Source organism: Oncorhynchus tshawytscha, linkage group LG28, assembly GCF_018296145.1.
Source record: "Oncorhynchus tshawytscha isolate Ot180627B linkage group LG28, Otsh_v2.0, whole genome shotgun sequence".
Lineage (NCBI taxonomy): Eukaryota > Metazoa > Chordata > Actinopteri > Salmoniformes > Salmonidae > Oncorhynchus > Oncorhynchus tshawytscha.
Genome location: NC_056456.1, coordinates 20,188,652 through 20,204,001, shown reverse-complemented (window position 1 = coordinate 20,204,001; position 15,350 = coordinate 20,188,652). Strand labels below are relative to the sequence as shown.

The window sequence follows — 15,350 nt, the reverse complement described above, 5'->3', positions numbered from 1 at the left end:
GAATACAACAGGGAATACAACCTTACAGTGAAATGCTTACTTACAGGCTCTAACCAATAGTGCAAAAAAGTTATTAGGTGAACAATAGGTAAGTAAAGAAATAAAAAGTAAAAAGACTGAAAAATAACAGTAGCGAGGCTATATACATGTACAGTGCCTTGCGAAAGTATTCGGCCCCCTTGAACTTTGCGACCTTTTGCCACATTTCAGGCTTCAAACATAAAGATATAAAACTGTATTTTTTTGTGAAGAATCAACAACAAGTGGGACACAATCATGAAGTGGAACGACATTTATTGGATATTTCAAACCTTTTTAACAAATCAAAACTGAAAAATTGGTCGTGCAAAATTATTCAGCCCCTTTACTTTCAGTGCAGCAAACTCTCTCCAGAAGTTCAGTGAGGATCTCTGAATGATCCAATGTTGACCTAAATGACTAATGATGATAAATACAATCCACCTGTGTGTAATCAAGTCTCCGTATAAATGCACCTGCACTGTGATAGTCTCAGAGGTCCGTTAAAAGCGCAGAGAGCATCATGAAGAACAAGGAACACACCAGGCAGGTCCGATATACTGTTGTGAAGAAGTTTAAAGCCGGATTTGGATACAAAAAGATTTCCCAAGCTTTAAACATCCCAAGGAGCACTGTGCAAGCGATAATATTGAAATGGAAGGAGTATCAGACCACTGCAGATCTACCAAGACCTGGCCATCCCTCTAAACTTTCAGCTCATACAAGGAGAAGACTGATCAGAGATGCAGTCAAGAGGCCCATGATCACTCTGGATGAACTGCAGAGATCTACAGCTGAGGTGGGAGACTCTGTCCATAGGACAACAATCAGTCGTATATTGCACAAATCTGGCCTTTATGGAAGAGTGGCATGAACAAAGCCATTTCTTAAAGATATCCATAAAAAGTGTTGTTTAAAGTTTGCCACAAGCCACCTGGGAGACACACCAAACATGTGGAAGAAGGTGCTCTGGTCAGATGAAACCAAAATTGAACTTTTTGGCAACAATGCAAAACGTTATGTTTGGCGTAAAAGCAACACAACTCATCACCCTGAACACACCATCCCCACTATCAAACATGGTGGTGGCAGCATCATGGTTTGGGCCTGCTTTTCTTCAGCAGGGACAGGGAAGACGGTAAAAATTGATGGGAAGATGGATGGAGCCAAATACAGGACCATTCTGGAAGAAAACCTGATGGAGTCTGCAAAAGACCTGAGACTGGGACGGACATTTGTCTTCCAACAAGACAATGATCCAAAACATAAAGCAAAATCTACAATGGAATGGTTCAAAAATAAACATATCCAGGTGTTAGAATGGCCAAGTCAAAGTCCAGATCTGAATCCAATCGAGAATCTGTGGAAAGAACTGAAAACTGCTGTTCACAAATGCTCTCCATCCAACCTCACTGAGCTCGAGCTGTTTTGCAAGGAGGAATGGGAAAAAATTTCAGTCTCTCGATGTGCAAAACTGATAGAGACATACCCCAAGCGAATTACAGCTGTAATCGCAGCAAAAGGTGGCGCTACAAAGTATTAACTTAAGGGGGCTGAATAATTTTGCACGCCCAATTTTTCAGTTTTTGATTTGTTAAAAAAGTTTGAAATATCCAATAAATGTTGTTCCACTTCATGATTGTGTCCCACTTGTTGTTGATTCTTCACAAAATAATACAGTTTTATATCTTTATGTTTGAAGCCTGAAATGTGGCAAAAGGTCGCAAAGTTCAAGGGGGCCGAATACTTTCGCAAGGCACTGTACATGTAGATATGGTTAAAGTGACTATGCATATATGATGAACAGAGAGTAGCAGTAGCGTAAAAGAGGGGTTGGCAGGTGGTGGGACACAATGCAGATAGACCGGTTAGCCAATGTGCGGAAGCACTGGTTGGTCGGCCCAATTGAGGTAACATGTACATGAATGTATAGTTAAAGTGACTATGCATATATGATAAACAGAGAGTAGCAGCAGTGTAAAAGAGAGGTTGGGGGTGGAACACAATGCAAATAGTCCAGGTAGACATTTGATTACCTGTTCAGGAGTCTTATGGCTTGGGGGTAAAAACTGTTGAGAAGCAATTTTGTCCTAGACTTTGCACTCCAGTACCATTTGCCATGCGGGAGTAGAGAGAACTGTCTATGACTGGGGTGGCTGGGGTCTTTGACAATTTTTAGGGCCTTCCTCTGACACCGCCTGGTGTAGAGGTCCTGGATGGCAGGCAGCTTAGCCCCAGTGATGTACTGGGCCGTACACACTACCCTCTGTAGTGCCTTGAGGTCGGAGGCCGAGCAATTGCCGTACCAAGCAGTGATACAGCAGTGATGTTGCAGCTGTAGAACCTTTTGAGGATCTGATGACCCATGCCAAATCTTTTAGTTTCCTGAGGGGGAATAGGCTTTGTCGTGTCCTCTTCACGACTGTCTTGGTGTGTTTGGACCATTCTAGTTTGTTGGTGATGTGGACACCAAGGAACTTGAAGCTCTCAACCTGCTCCACTACAGCCCCGTCGATGAGAATGGAGGTGTGCTCTCACAGCATTCTCACATAGGTGTTCATTTTGTCAAGGTGGGAAAGGGCAGTGTGGAGTGCAATAGAGATTGCATCATCTGTGGATCTGTTTGGGCAGTATGCAAATTGGAGTGGGTCTAGGACTTCTAGGATAATGGTGTTGATGTGAGCCATTACCGGCCTTTCAAAGCACTTCTTGGCTACGGACATGAGTGCTACGGGTCTGTAGTTATTTAGGCAGGTTGCCTTTGTGTTCTTGGGCACAGGGAATATGGTGGTCTACTTGAAACATGTTGGTATTACAGACTAAATCAGGGACATGTTGAAAAGGTCAGTGAACACCTGCCAGTTGGTCAGCACATGCCTGGAGCACACATCCTGATAATCCGTCTGGCCCAGCAGCCTTGTGAATGTTGACCTGTTTAAAGGTCTTACTCACGTCGGCTACGAAGAGCGTGATCACACAGTCGTCCAGAACAGCTGATGGTCTCATGCATGCCACAGTGTTGCTTGCCTCGAAGCGAGCATAGAAGTGATTTAGCTCATCTGGTAGGCTTGTGTCACTGGGCAGCTCGCAGCTGTGCTTCCCTTTGTAGTCTGTAAAAGTTTGCAAGCCCTGCCACATAAGACGAGCGTCGGAGCCGGTGTAGTATGATTCAATCTTAGCCCTGTATTGACGCTTTGCCTGTTTGATGGTTCGTCGCAGGGCATAGCAGGATTTCTTATAAGCTTCCGGGTTAGAGTCCCGCACCTTGAAAGCGGCAGCTCTACCCTTTAGCTCAGTGTGAATGTTGCCTGTAATCAATGGCTTCTGGTTGGGGTATGTACGTACAGTCACTGTGGGGACGACGTCCTCAATGCACTTATTGATAAAGCCGGTGACTGATGTGGTGTACTCCTCAATGCCATTGGAAGAATCCCGGAACATGTTCCAGTCTGTGATAACAAAACAGTCCTGTAGTTTAGCATCTGCTTCATCTGACCACTTTTTTATAGACCGAGTCACTGGTGCTTCCTGCTTTCATTTTTGCTTGTAAGCAGGAATCAGGAGGATAGAGTTGTGGTCGGATTTACCAAATGGAGGGTGAGGGAGAGCTTTGTACGCCTCTCTCTGTGTGGAGTACAGATGTACTAGAAGTTTTCCCCCTCTGGTTGCACATTTAACATGTTGATAGAAATGAGGTAGAACTGATTTAAATTTCCCTGCTTTAAAGTCTCTGGCCACTAGGAGCACCGCCTCTGGGTGAGTGGTTGCCTGTTTGGTTATTTCCTTATACAGCTGACTGAGTGCAGTCTTAGTGCCAGCATCTGTCTGTGGTGGTAAATAAACAGCCAAGAAAAGTATAGCAGAAACCTCTATAGGCAAGTAGTGTGGCCTGCAATTTATCACAATATACTCTACTTCAGGCAAGCAAAATCTTCCTTAGACTTCCTTAGATTTCCTCCACCACCTGTTTACAAATATGCACAGACTGCCCCCCCCTCGTCTTACCGGACTGTGCTGTTCTATCTTGCCTGTGCAGTGTATATCCCGCTAGCTGAATATCCATGTCGTCATTCAGCCACGATTCCGTGAAACATAGGATATTACAGTTTTTAATGTCCCTTTGGTAGGATATTCGTGATCGTACCTTGTCTAATTTATTGTCCAATGATTGCACGTTCGTGAGTAATTTTGACGGTAACGGCAGCTTTCCCACTCGCCTTCTGCCGATCCTCACGAGGCATCCCGCTCTGTGTCCTCTGTAACTGCGTCTCTTCCTCTTGCAAATAACTGGGATGTTGGCCTTGTTGGGTGTTAGAAGAATGTCCTGTGCGTCCTGCTTGTTGAATATTTTTTTTTGTCTAATCCGAGGTGAGTGATCGCTGTCCTGATATCCAGAAGCTCTTTTTTTGCCGTAAGATACGGTTGCAGAAACATTATGTACAAAATAAATGACAAATAACGCAAAAAAAACACATAATAGCACAATTGCTTGGGCGCTAGTAAACCTGCAGCCATTTCTTCCGGCGCCATTTTCTGTCAATGCCTATGGCATGGAGCATAGCAAGATAACATAGGCCTACAGTAGGCCAACTCATACTCTGTTCTTCTGAAACACATTTTCTTCATATCATAATGTTTGTTTGGACCCAACTAAAATAAATAATGGATTTATTGTGATGGTGTAAATTAAATTAAATTAATTTTACTTTCTTTTTTAAATGTTCCAAAGGTGTAGGTCAGCAGCTTGTGTGCATGGAGGCCAGGAGATGTTAATGTACATTTTCGGTCAATTACAGTGAGACCGGCGGTCTTTGCATGACAATGACCGTCTGACAAAATTCCATGACTCTTTGAAGAGGAAGGGTTTTATCATCACTATACATTGGCCCTTAGTTCATCAGGAGTCATCGCCACCCTACGCTCTACACAGTTCTCAGCCTCTCACCTCCAGTTCTTAGTGTGTGTTGGCACCTCCTCCAGGCGGATCAGAGCGTAGCGAGCAGCGTTCAGGGACAGCCCTCTGATCCCGTCTCCCCACTCCTTCTCTGCCCTGAGAGGAAAGAGAGTTCAATTATAGATTTGGTTTAACCTTTATATAACTAGGCAAGTCAGTTAAGAACAAATTCTTATTTACAATGACGGCCTACCCCAGCCAAACCCTCCCCTAACCCAGACGACGCTGGGCCAATTGTGCGCCGCCCGATGGGACTCCCGATCACGGCCGGTTGTGATACAGCCCGGGTTGTGATACAGCCCGGGATCGAACCAGGGTCTGTAGTGACGCCTCTAGCACTGAGATGCAGTGCCTTAGAATGCTTCGCCACTCGGGAGCCCCTGAGATCAGAGAGTGGGTTAAAAAAGGCAGGAACACTATAGGATTACAGAGATCTCACACATTAGGTAACAAAAACAATGCACCAAACTGTAACTTAAGCAAATTATAACACACAGTCCAATACACGGGTTAAAGAAAGGGTGGGACACGTGTAGGGATGTATGATAGTGTTATATTGTATTGTGTGGGGAATGGCCTCTACATAAGTGCTGTTAGTCACACATTTAAGTACCACAAGCAATGTAATTACAATACAGTACAATGTTATTGAGCTGTAATTGGGAAACCAACCCCTTACCCTCTGTACTCAATGTACTTATAGATGCATCCTGCAATGGACATGGCTACCAGGGCATAGTACCAGGAGGAGATGAACATGAGGGAGAGACAGAGACTCATCCCCAGGAATGACAGAGTCCTGCAGGGACCAGAGAACAGGGGCTTATTTTTTGGATAGGCATTAGGTCAGTGTTCCTTAGTCCTGATATTTCTTGGACACCTACTTTTATTCCACACCAACACTAACAAACCTGATTTAATTAATCAAGGGCTTGATGATTAGTTGATTGGTTGAATCAGGTGGGTTAGTGCTTGGTTGAAATAAAAAAACCAAACTTTGTTTGTCACAAACGCCGTATACAACAAGAGAAGACCTTGAAATGCATACTTAGAAGCCCTTAACAAACAATGCAGTTCCAGAAAGAGTTAAGAAAATATTTACGAAATAAACTAAAGTAAAAACTAATAAAAAGTAACAAAATAAAAATAACGAGGCTTTATACAGGGGGTACCGAGTCAATGTGCGGGGGTACAGGTTAGTCAAGGTAATTTGTACATGTATTTGATTAATTGTTCAGCAGTCTAATGGCTTGGGGGTAGAAGCTGTTAAGGAGCCTATTGGTCGTAGATGTGGCACTCTGGTACCGCTTGACATGCGGTAACATAGAGAACAGTCTATGACTTGGGTGGTTGGAGTCTCTGACAATTTTTAGGGCCTTCCTCTGACACCACCTGTATTAGAGGTCCTGGATGACAGGAAGCATGGTCTCAGTGATGTAATGGGCCGTACGCACTACCCTCTGTAGCGCCTTATGGTGAGACGCCTGAGCAGTTGCCATACCAGGCAGTAATGCAACCGGTCGGGATGCTCTCGATGGTGCAGCTATAGCACTTTTTGAGGATCTGGGGACCCATACCAAACCTTTTCAGTCTCCTGAGGGGGAAAAGGTGTTGTCGTGCCCTCTTTACGACCGTCTTTGGACCATGATAGTTCGCTGGTGATGTGGACACCAAGGAACTCTAAACTCTCGACCCGCTCCACTACAGCCCCGTCGATGAGAATGGGAGCCTGTTCGGCCCGCCTTTTCTGGTAGTCCATAATCAGCTCCTTTGTCTTGCTCAAATTGGAGGGAGAGGTTGTTGTGCTGGCACCGCACTATAGGCTGTCCCATCGTTGTTGGTAATCAGGCCTACCACTTGTGTGGTCAGCAAACGTAATGATGGTGTTGGAGTCATGTTTGGCCACGAAGTCGTGGGCTAACAGGGAGTACAGGATTGGAGTAAGCACAAACCCTTGAGGGGCCCCCATGTTGAGGATCAGCATGGCAGACGTGTTGTTGCCTACCCTTACCACCTGGGGGGCGGCCCATCAGGAAGTCCGGGATCCAGTTGCAGAGGGAGTTGTTTAGTCCCAAGGTCCTTAGCTTAGAGATGAGCTTTGTGGGCACTATGGTGTTAAACGCTGAGCTGTAGTCAATGAACAGCAATCTCACATTAGATGTTCCTTTTGTCCAGGTGGGAAAGGGCAGTGTTGTGTGCGATTGCAACACCTGTGGATCTGTTGGGGCAGTCTGCGAATTGGAGTTGGTCTAGGGTATCCGGGATTATGCTGTTGATGTGAGCCATGACCAGCCTTTCAAAGCACTTCATGGCTACTGATGTGAGTGCCACGGGGCGGTAATCATTTAGGCAGGTTACTTTCGCTTCCTTGGGCACAGGGACTATGGTGGTCTGCTTGAAACATGTAGGTATTACAAACTTGGTCAGGGAGAGGTTGAAAATGTCAGTGCAGACACTCTCCAGTTGGTCCGCGCATGCTTTGAGTACACGTCCTGGTAATTCCTCTGGCCCCGCGGCTTTGTGAATGTTGACCTGTTTAAATGACTTGCTCACATCAACTACTGAGAGCGTTATTACAGTCATCTGCGACAGCTGGTGCTCTCATGCATGCTTCAGTGTTGCTTGCCTTGAAGTGAGCATAAAAAGGCATTTCTCTCGCTGATAGGCTCGGGTCACTGGGTAGCTTGCGGCTGGGTTTCCCTTTGCAGTCCGTAATAGTTTGCAAGCCCTGCCACATCCGACGAGCGTCAGAGCTGGTGTAGTAGGATTCAATCTTCATCCTGTATTGACGCTTTGCCTGTTTGATGCTTTGTCTGAGGGCGTAGCGGGATTTCTTATAAGCGTCCAGATTAGTGTCCCGCTCCTTGAAAGTGTCAGCTCTAGTCTTTAGCTCGATGCGGATGTTGCCTGTAATCCATGAATTCTGGTTGGGATATGTACGTACAGTCAATGTGGGGATGACGTCATCGATGCAATTATTGATGAAACCGATGACTGAGGCGGTATACTCCTCAATGCCATTGGAAGAATCCCGGAACATATTCCAGTCTGTGCTAGTAAAACAGTCCTGCGGCGTAGCATCCGCGCCATCTGACCACTTCCATATTGATGGAGTCACTGGTACTCCCTGCTTTAGTTTTTGCTTGTAAGCAGGAATCAGGAGGATAGAATTATGGTCAGATTTGCCAAATGGAGGGTGAGGGAGAGCTTTGTATGCATCTCTGTGTGTGGAGTAAAGGTGGTCTAGAGTTGTTTTTCCTCTGGTTGCACATGTTACATGCTAGTAGAAATGAGGTAAAACTGATTTAAGTTTCCCTGCATTAAAGTCCCCGGCCACTAGGAGTGCCGCTTCTGGATGAGCATTTTCTTGTTTGCTTATGGCTTTATACAGCTTGTTGAGTGTGGTCTTAGAGCCAGCATCGGTTTGTGGTGGTAAATAGACGGCTACAAAAAATATAGATGAACACTCTTGGTACATAGTGTGGTCTACAGTGTATCATAAGGTACTCCACACCTCAGGCATGCAATACCTTGAGATTTCTTTAATATTAGACATCGCGCACCAGCTGTTATTGACAAATAGATACACACCCCCACCCCTCGTCTTATCAGACATAGCTTCTCGATCCTGCCGATGCATGGAAAATTCGGCCAGATCTATATTATCCGTGTCATTGTTCAGCCATGACTCGGTGAAACATAAGATATTCAAGTTTTTAATGTCCCGTTGGTAGGATCGTCTATCATCTACATTGTTTTCCAATGATTACACATTGGCCAATAGAACGGATGGTAGTGGAGGTTCTCACGAGCCTACGAATTCTCAAACGGCAGACTGATCTCCGCCCCCTTTTTCTCTGTCTTTTCTTCACGCAAATTATGGGAATTTGGAACAATTCCCAAGAAAGCAGTATATCCTTCGTGTCAGACTCGTTAAAGAAGAAATCCAGTTTCATTCAGTTCGAGGTGTGTAATTGCTGTTCTGATGTCCAGAAGTTATTTTCTGTCATAAGAGATGGTAGCAGCAACACTATGTAATACGTTTAAAAAAAAAAAAGTTACAAACAACGCAAAAAAAATAACAAAAAAGCACAGTTGGATAGGAGCTTGTAAAACGCCAGCCATCCCCTCCAGCGCCATTCTCAACAAAACCTGCACTCCTTGTGGGTCCAAAGGTCCAGAATGGAATATAATTGCATGTGGCGCTTTTGGTATGAGAAATAAACTCACCAGTGGTAAAACTTAAACCTGGGCCTCCAGTTGGGAGTGCGTAGCAGTGTCTGGACGGCACAGGCTAGGTTGACAAACAGGTAACACATCAGGAAAAACCTGCAACCCAGCCCCACGGAAAGGACAAATAAAAGTGACTTATTTTTGACCAACAGGCTTTTGAGGCAAGATTATTCACACAGAGCTAAACACTCACATTGAGAGAATGGGGGCAACAGCATCCAGTGATGCAATGAGGATTCCAATCTCACAGATACCAACAGTCATCAAGAGGGCCCAGGTAGGTTCCCCATTGGCTTTACCATGACCAAACACCTAGAGAGACAGACAGAACTATCTGAAGTGTTTCTGTTTTCGAGATGCAAAACCAAGGGCAGAGTCTCTAGGACCTTCCTACCTGCAGAAAGGGGACGATCCCATCGCGTGCTATGGCCTGCAGCAGGCGAGGGGCGCCGGTGAGGCTCTGCAGCCCTGCACCGCAGCAGGAGAAGAAAGAGCCAATCACGATTACCCACGGAGAAGGCCATGCCAGAGTTCCAATCACCAAGTTCTTCTTAACCGAGTCCCCAAATCTGTAGTAGAAATACACCCAGTTGAATGTTATACAAACACAGGAGAGAACTAGACCGAAAGAAAGACAGGCAAATTGAGAGACAAATCTGAGCATATACTGTACACATAATGAAAAACTCAGTAATAATCTTAGGCTGATTGGGACAGAACTACTAAACACCCTATCACATGACATTGAACTTGTTGGCACACAATGTTCTCTTTACAATGCTGTCTGTTAACGTGTGGTCTTTCCTTCTAAATGCGCAACAAGGGGGTATCTGTATGATAGGTATTTGATATAGAAATTATACAGAGCAGTAAAGGCTTCCGCCTCAAAGTTACATAATGACATAACAGCTATTTCCAAGTTGTAAATAATAATAGTTCTTACTTGGAAGTACTAACTGTGGAAAAATAATAATAGATGTATTTTATATAGCGCTTTTCACTATAAAGATAATCACAACAACACTTAAATAGTACTTACTTGTCTCTCAAAACGACACCCTCGATACAGGCACCAAATAGGACCACACAGGTCATGTCTGGGAGTTGTGTTTAAGATAGAAATAGTGCGCACTCCCACACACACACACACACACACACACACACACAGGTTTCCCCAAGGATACAAATAAAAGACGTGGTTGCTATGGCCAGGATGGTGCCGATGGGAATCGATCTCTGGGCATCTCTCAGGTCTCCAGATCTGTTGGAGCCCGCCATGATTCCTGTGATGGAAACACACATACCGTACCAGTTAAATGTTTGGACACACCTACTCATTCCAGGGTTTTCCTTGATTTTTACTAATTTCTACATTGTAAAATAATAGTGTAGACATCAAAAAAGAATAGTTCTTCCAAACCTCAAGTTACAGTAGCACCCCAACAATCTGCATGAGGGTGACAATCAATCAATAATGTCATATTATGGTAGTTCCATTATGTCTATGGTGCCAATATTGTCGCTATACCAACCTGTGACCGAGGGGAAGTAGATTCCCACCAGCAGAGTGAAGAAAGTGGAGATGTCGTTGAAGATGTAAGGCTTGTAGATATCTCTGGAGTTATCCTGGACTGGGACAGAAGACTGATTCTTCTTCTCTACCAACATCCCACTGGGCCCGTACTCACCCCACATGTTGTCTACGGGGGACACAGAGGAGTCACATTATAGTAGACTATAAACTGTTGATATCCAAATGTTTTGTCATTAGCCATTTAACCATTTGTATTATGCAATAACACATGTATTCCAATTAAGAAATAACACAAAAAAATACTAATATACTTTGCTTTCCTAATTCAAACAGGTTGAGAAGACAAACCAAGAATTTGTATAAGGATCCCCATTAGCCTTTGCCAAGGCAGCAGCTATGGTTCCTGGGGTCCAAACAAGATTAAAAGTTTTGATAAAACAGTACATCATATAAAAACATTATTAACCCACTACTCTACAATACAACATGTATAATATAATACCACAATAATATTACAACATTGCAATGTAAGTGTGTGTTAGCATGTGTATGTGCCTGTGTGTGTGTCTTCCCAGTTTGCTTTGTTCATGATAATACTATGATAAATGATGATATGACCATGGTAAGTGAGTAACTAGTAGTAAGAATGTAGAAGGCCTGGTAACATTTGTACTGTGTAGGTCTCCACCAGGCCTAGCCAGTGTAGTAATGTTCGCCAGGCAGTGGGTTGTGGCTGACCTTTGATGACCCCGCTGAGCAGGCCTGGGATGCCCTGGATCTCAGTCAAGTTGTTCAGGGTAAAATATTCATCACAGGTAGCGTTGAGGTGGGGGCTGTCACAGAACAGCTTCCACAGCTCGGTGGTGTACGTCACGTTCTTGATCACCTCAGTCTTCATACACTTCTCAAAGTTGTGGTTCTGCAAGGAACGGTTCCCCAGGAGACAGATTCTGTAGGAAACATACATCTATGAGGAGATCTTCTAGTGTAAAGAATTAAGAATATTTTCCTTTTAGCCACTGTAACGGCTGTAAAATAGTCTAATCATATGCGTCACACTAATTTTGGGCCTATAAGACCAGATGACTGATGATGGTCCTATAAAGTGTGCCTATTACTCTGACGAGACAAACACAGGCACAAGCATTTCCTATGCCAATAGACTAACTAGAACTCATAAATCGAACTCACGGATAGTTGGGTGGTTCTATGACGGTCTTGATGACTCCAGCGTAGATGGCCATGATGGAGAGCACCACACAGGCCAGGAAGACCAGGGCCAGCTTGTTGACATATTTGACCCCCACAAACACCACTAGAGCCATAAGTGCCAGACAGCAGGTCCCATACACACGCATGTTATTCAGCATGGCATCCGTCTCATCCTCCTTCTTCTCCGCCACAAACACTGCAGTGTTCGGCACGATGTACGTCTGGAACAAGAATAGGAGTCAACTAGGACACTAGCTTTATGAAACATTGGTTGGGCCTGACCATGTGACATGTCCAGGAAAAACTCTGGGCCACTGTTATAGGCTATAACAAGGTAACAACTCCTGTGGTCATTAAAAACTCCTGTCTCAAAACATTGGGCATGTCCTACAGTATATCATGACCAGGCATTCTGTTTCATCCTTACCAGTAGGATTTCAATGGTACCCAGAATGTACATGGACCCAGCGAATGTGGTGCCCAGGTAGAAGCACAAGCCCACAGCCCCACCAAACTCTGGACCCAAAGACCTGGAGATCATGTAGTAGGAGCCTCCAGCTGCATGGGGCAAGAGAACAGATTCATGTAAAACGACTAGAAAATAACAAAAAGGTATCCACAGAATCTATAGAGCATATGTAATACATTTAATAGTAAATAAACCACCAAGGTAAAACATTACTATAGTGTTAAATAACCATGTCTCCATAAAAACACAGTTTGAGGTTTCTTATTCAAGGTGAAAATAAGTTGAAGTTGAACTGGCATTACCTGGCACTACACCATTTGTTGCAATAGCGCTCATTGATATCGCTGTCAGCATGGTCTGTAAGGGAGGAAACAATACAAAATACTAGCATTGTTGAGTGTATGGATACAATTTCCTCAGGGAGTAAAACATGAGATGACTAAGACCGACAGAGAATACTACAGTATAGTACCTGAAACTCCCTAAAAGAAAGAAAAGTAAATAGTCATACTAGATGTATGTAGACCTATATTTTTCACACCTTAGTACTCTTACATAGTTCTATAGAAAAGTACTCACACAGGTGCAGCACATGACGACAATAGCGAAGGACTCCATGATTCCAGCGGTGCCAACGATCCAGGTGAGACGCAGGAAGAGGATGACTCCGAGGATGTTCTGCATGCAGGGCAGGTACACACCGATGAAGGTGCCCATCTGAGAACTCTAGAGGTGCCAATGCAGAGGGCCAGGGAAGAGGAGAAGTAGGATTACAATGAGTCAGGTTATGGTACAGTAGGGCCTTGTAAGGTATACTGTAACGCCGCAATACAACATTGTACAATCCTGTCCAATTTTTTAAATGTATTTTTTTATTTATTGAATATTAAAACATACAATCTACCTGCAGTGAAGCGGCTCAACATTTACATTACATTCAGTCATCTAATCAGAGCAGTCCACAGAAGCAACCAGGGTCAACGCACTGCCCTGCCCATGGGCACATCGACAGATCTCCCACCAAGTCAAAAAGGTGACCCGAACCAGCAACCTATCGGCCACCGACCCAAGCTCCCAACCGCCAGGCCACCAACCCTCCAAGATCTCCATGACAGCTGCCTCTCAACCATCTGAGACCCCAGCCACTTTCCGGATGCTGTTTGTATTCCTCTGCCAGTTTTTATCCTTTATATTGGGCAGACACACCAGTTTTTATCCTTTATATATTGGGCAGACACACCAGTTCCTTACCTCCTCCCGCTATCTTTTCAGGGGGATGAAATTGGAATTTATCCAGCTCTGCAATCCTCGTTTGAAAAAGAGAAATGCTTTGAAAAAAGGTTTCATTTTAAATTAAATCAAAAATTTGACATCAATCTGCAGAAAGGCAAAAATGCCATTTTGGGTAAAAGTAATAGTTTTGTATAAGTGAAGCTTTTAGAGAGAGGATTAGTGCTTTTATATTTAATAATCTCAACTAACCCAGTTCATATTCTTTATATAGATAGGCACGCTTTAGCTTGTCTGGTTTAGAAACACAGATAAAGCAAAATATTTTTTTCTCATATGATTTGAAAAAAGAATCTTCAGGTGTAGCAGCGCCATAAGTAAGTGAGTAAACTGAGATATGACTAAGGAGTTAATCAGGGCAATTTTTCCATAAATAGACAGTTATTTACCTCTCCATGGTTGAAGGAGGTTGTCTATTTTTACTCGTTTTCTATTGAAAATCATTGTGGAGAGCTCATTTATATCTTTTGTGATATGAATACCATGTATGTCTACTTCACCATCAGCCAATTGTATCGGTAAACTGCAGCGTAATGTAAAAGTTGTATTTTTTTAAAGATCCAAAACGTAATATGGTACACTTATCATAATTAGGTTTTAGTCCAGAGTCCAGAAAAGTTGAGACATTACAGGGATCTATCTTGCGGACTCATCGGCATACATGGACATCTTTGTTTTTAAGCCTTGGAATTCTAATACTCTAATGTTGTTATTTGATTTTAATAGCTAGCATTTTGATGGCCATAAAGAATATATATGGTGACAGCGGACCCCCTTGATTAAATCCTCTTGACAATTCAAAACTCTCAGAAGTAGCCGTTATTTACAGTTTTACACCTGGGGTTGCAATACATTACTATTACCCATTTTATAAGAGACTCACCGATATTGAAGAAATCCATGCATTTATACACTGCATTCAGAAAGGATTCAGACACCTTCAATTTTCCATATTTTGTTACGTTACAGCCTTATTCTAAAATGGATTTTTTTTTTTTTAAAGGGTCCTCTATCTACACACAATACCCCATAATGACAAAGCTTAAACAGGTTCAGACATTTTGGCAAAATCATTACAAATCAAAAACTGTAATATCTGATTTACATACAGTGCCAGTCAAAAGCTTGGACACATCTACACATACAAAGGATTTTCTTTATGTTGACATTGTAGAACAATAGTGAAGACATCAAAACTATGAAATAACACATATGGAATCATGTAGTAAGTGAAAAGGTAATAGGTAAAATATTTTGATTTGTTTATTTGAGATTCTTCAAAGTAGACACAATTTGCCTTGATGACAGCTTTGCACACTCTTGGCATTCTCTCATCAGCATCATGAGGTAGTCGCCTGGAATACATTTCAATTAACAGGTGTGCCTTGTTAAAAGTTAATTTGTGGAATTTCTTTCCTTCTTACGCGTTTGAGCCAATCAGTTAAATTGTGACAAGTTAGGGGTAGTATACAGAGGATAGCTTTATTTGGTAAAAGACCATGTCCATATTATGGCAAAAGCAGCTCAAATAAGCAAAGAAAGTCCATCATTACTTTAAGACATGAAGGTCAGTCAATGCGGAAAATTTCAAGAACTTTGAAAGTTTATTCAAGTGCAGTCACAAAAACCATTAAGCTCTA

At 43.2% G+C, this 15,350-nt stretch overlaps 1 protein-coding gene across 2 annotated transcripts in view; it reads right to left on the bottom strand.

Moving 5' to 3' along the window:
• LOC112226878 (solute carrier family 12 member 7) overlaps positions 1 to 15,350 on the bottom strand; it is an 84,621-nt gene that overhangs the window by 19,369 nt on the left and 49,902 nt on the right. For both annotated transcript variants that reach the window (XM_024391522.2, XM_024391521.2), the window contains exons 4-16: positions 13,000 to 13,146; positions 12,723 to 12,777; positions 12,379 to 12,509; positions 11,931 to 12,172; positions 11,478 to 11,689; positions 10,738 to 10,905; positions 10,390 to 10,488; positions 10,245 to 10,302; positions 9,600 to 9,774; positions 9,399 to 9,517; positions 9,203 to 9,301; positions 5,652 to 5,771; positions 4,964 to 5,068 (exon numbers count right to left, since the gene is read on the bottom strand). In XM_024391522.2, coding sequence (XP_024247290.1) covers positions 4,964 to 5,068; positions 5,652 to 5,771; positions 9,203 to 9,301; positions 9,399 to 9,517; positions 9,600 to 9,774; positions 10,245 to 10,302; positions 10,390 to 10,488; positions 10,738 to 10,905; positions 11,478 to 11,689; positions 11,931 to 12,172; positions 12,379 to 12,509; positions 12,723 to 12,777; positions 13,000 to 13,146 — 1,730 coding nt within the window. The remainder of the gene's footprint in view (positions 1 to 4,963; positions 5,069 to 5,651; positions 5,772 to 9,202; positions 9,302 to 9,398; positions 9,518 to 9,599; positions 9,775 to 10,244; positions 10,303 to 10,389; positions 10,489 to 10,737; positions 10,906 to 11,477; positions 11,690 to 11,930; positions 12,173 to 12,378; positions 12,510 to 12,722; positions 12,778 to 12,999; positions 13,147 to 15,350) is intronic.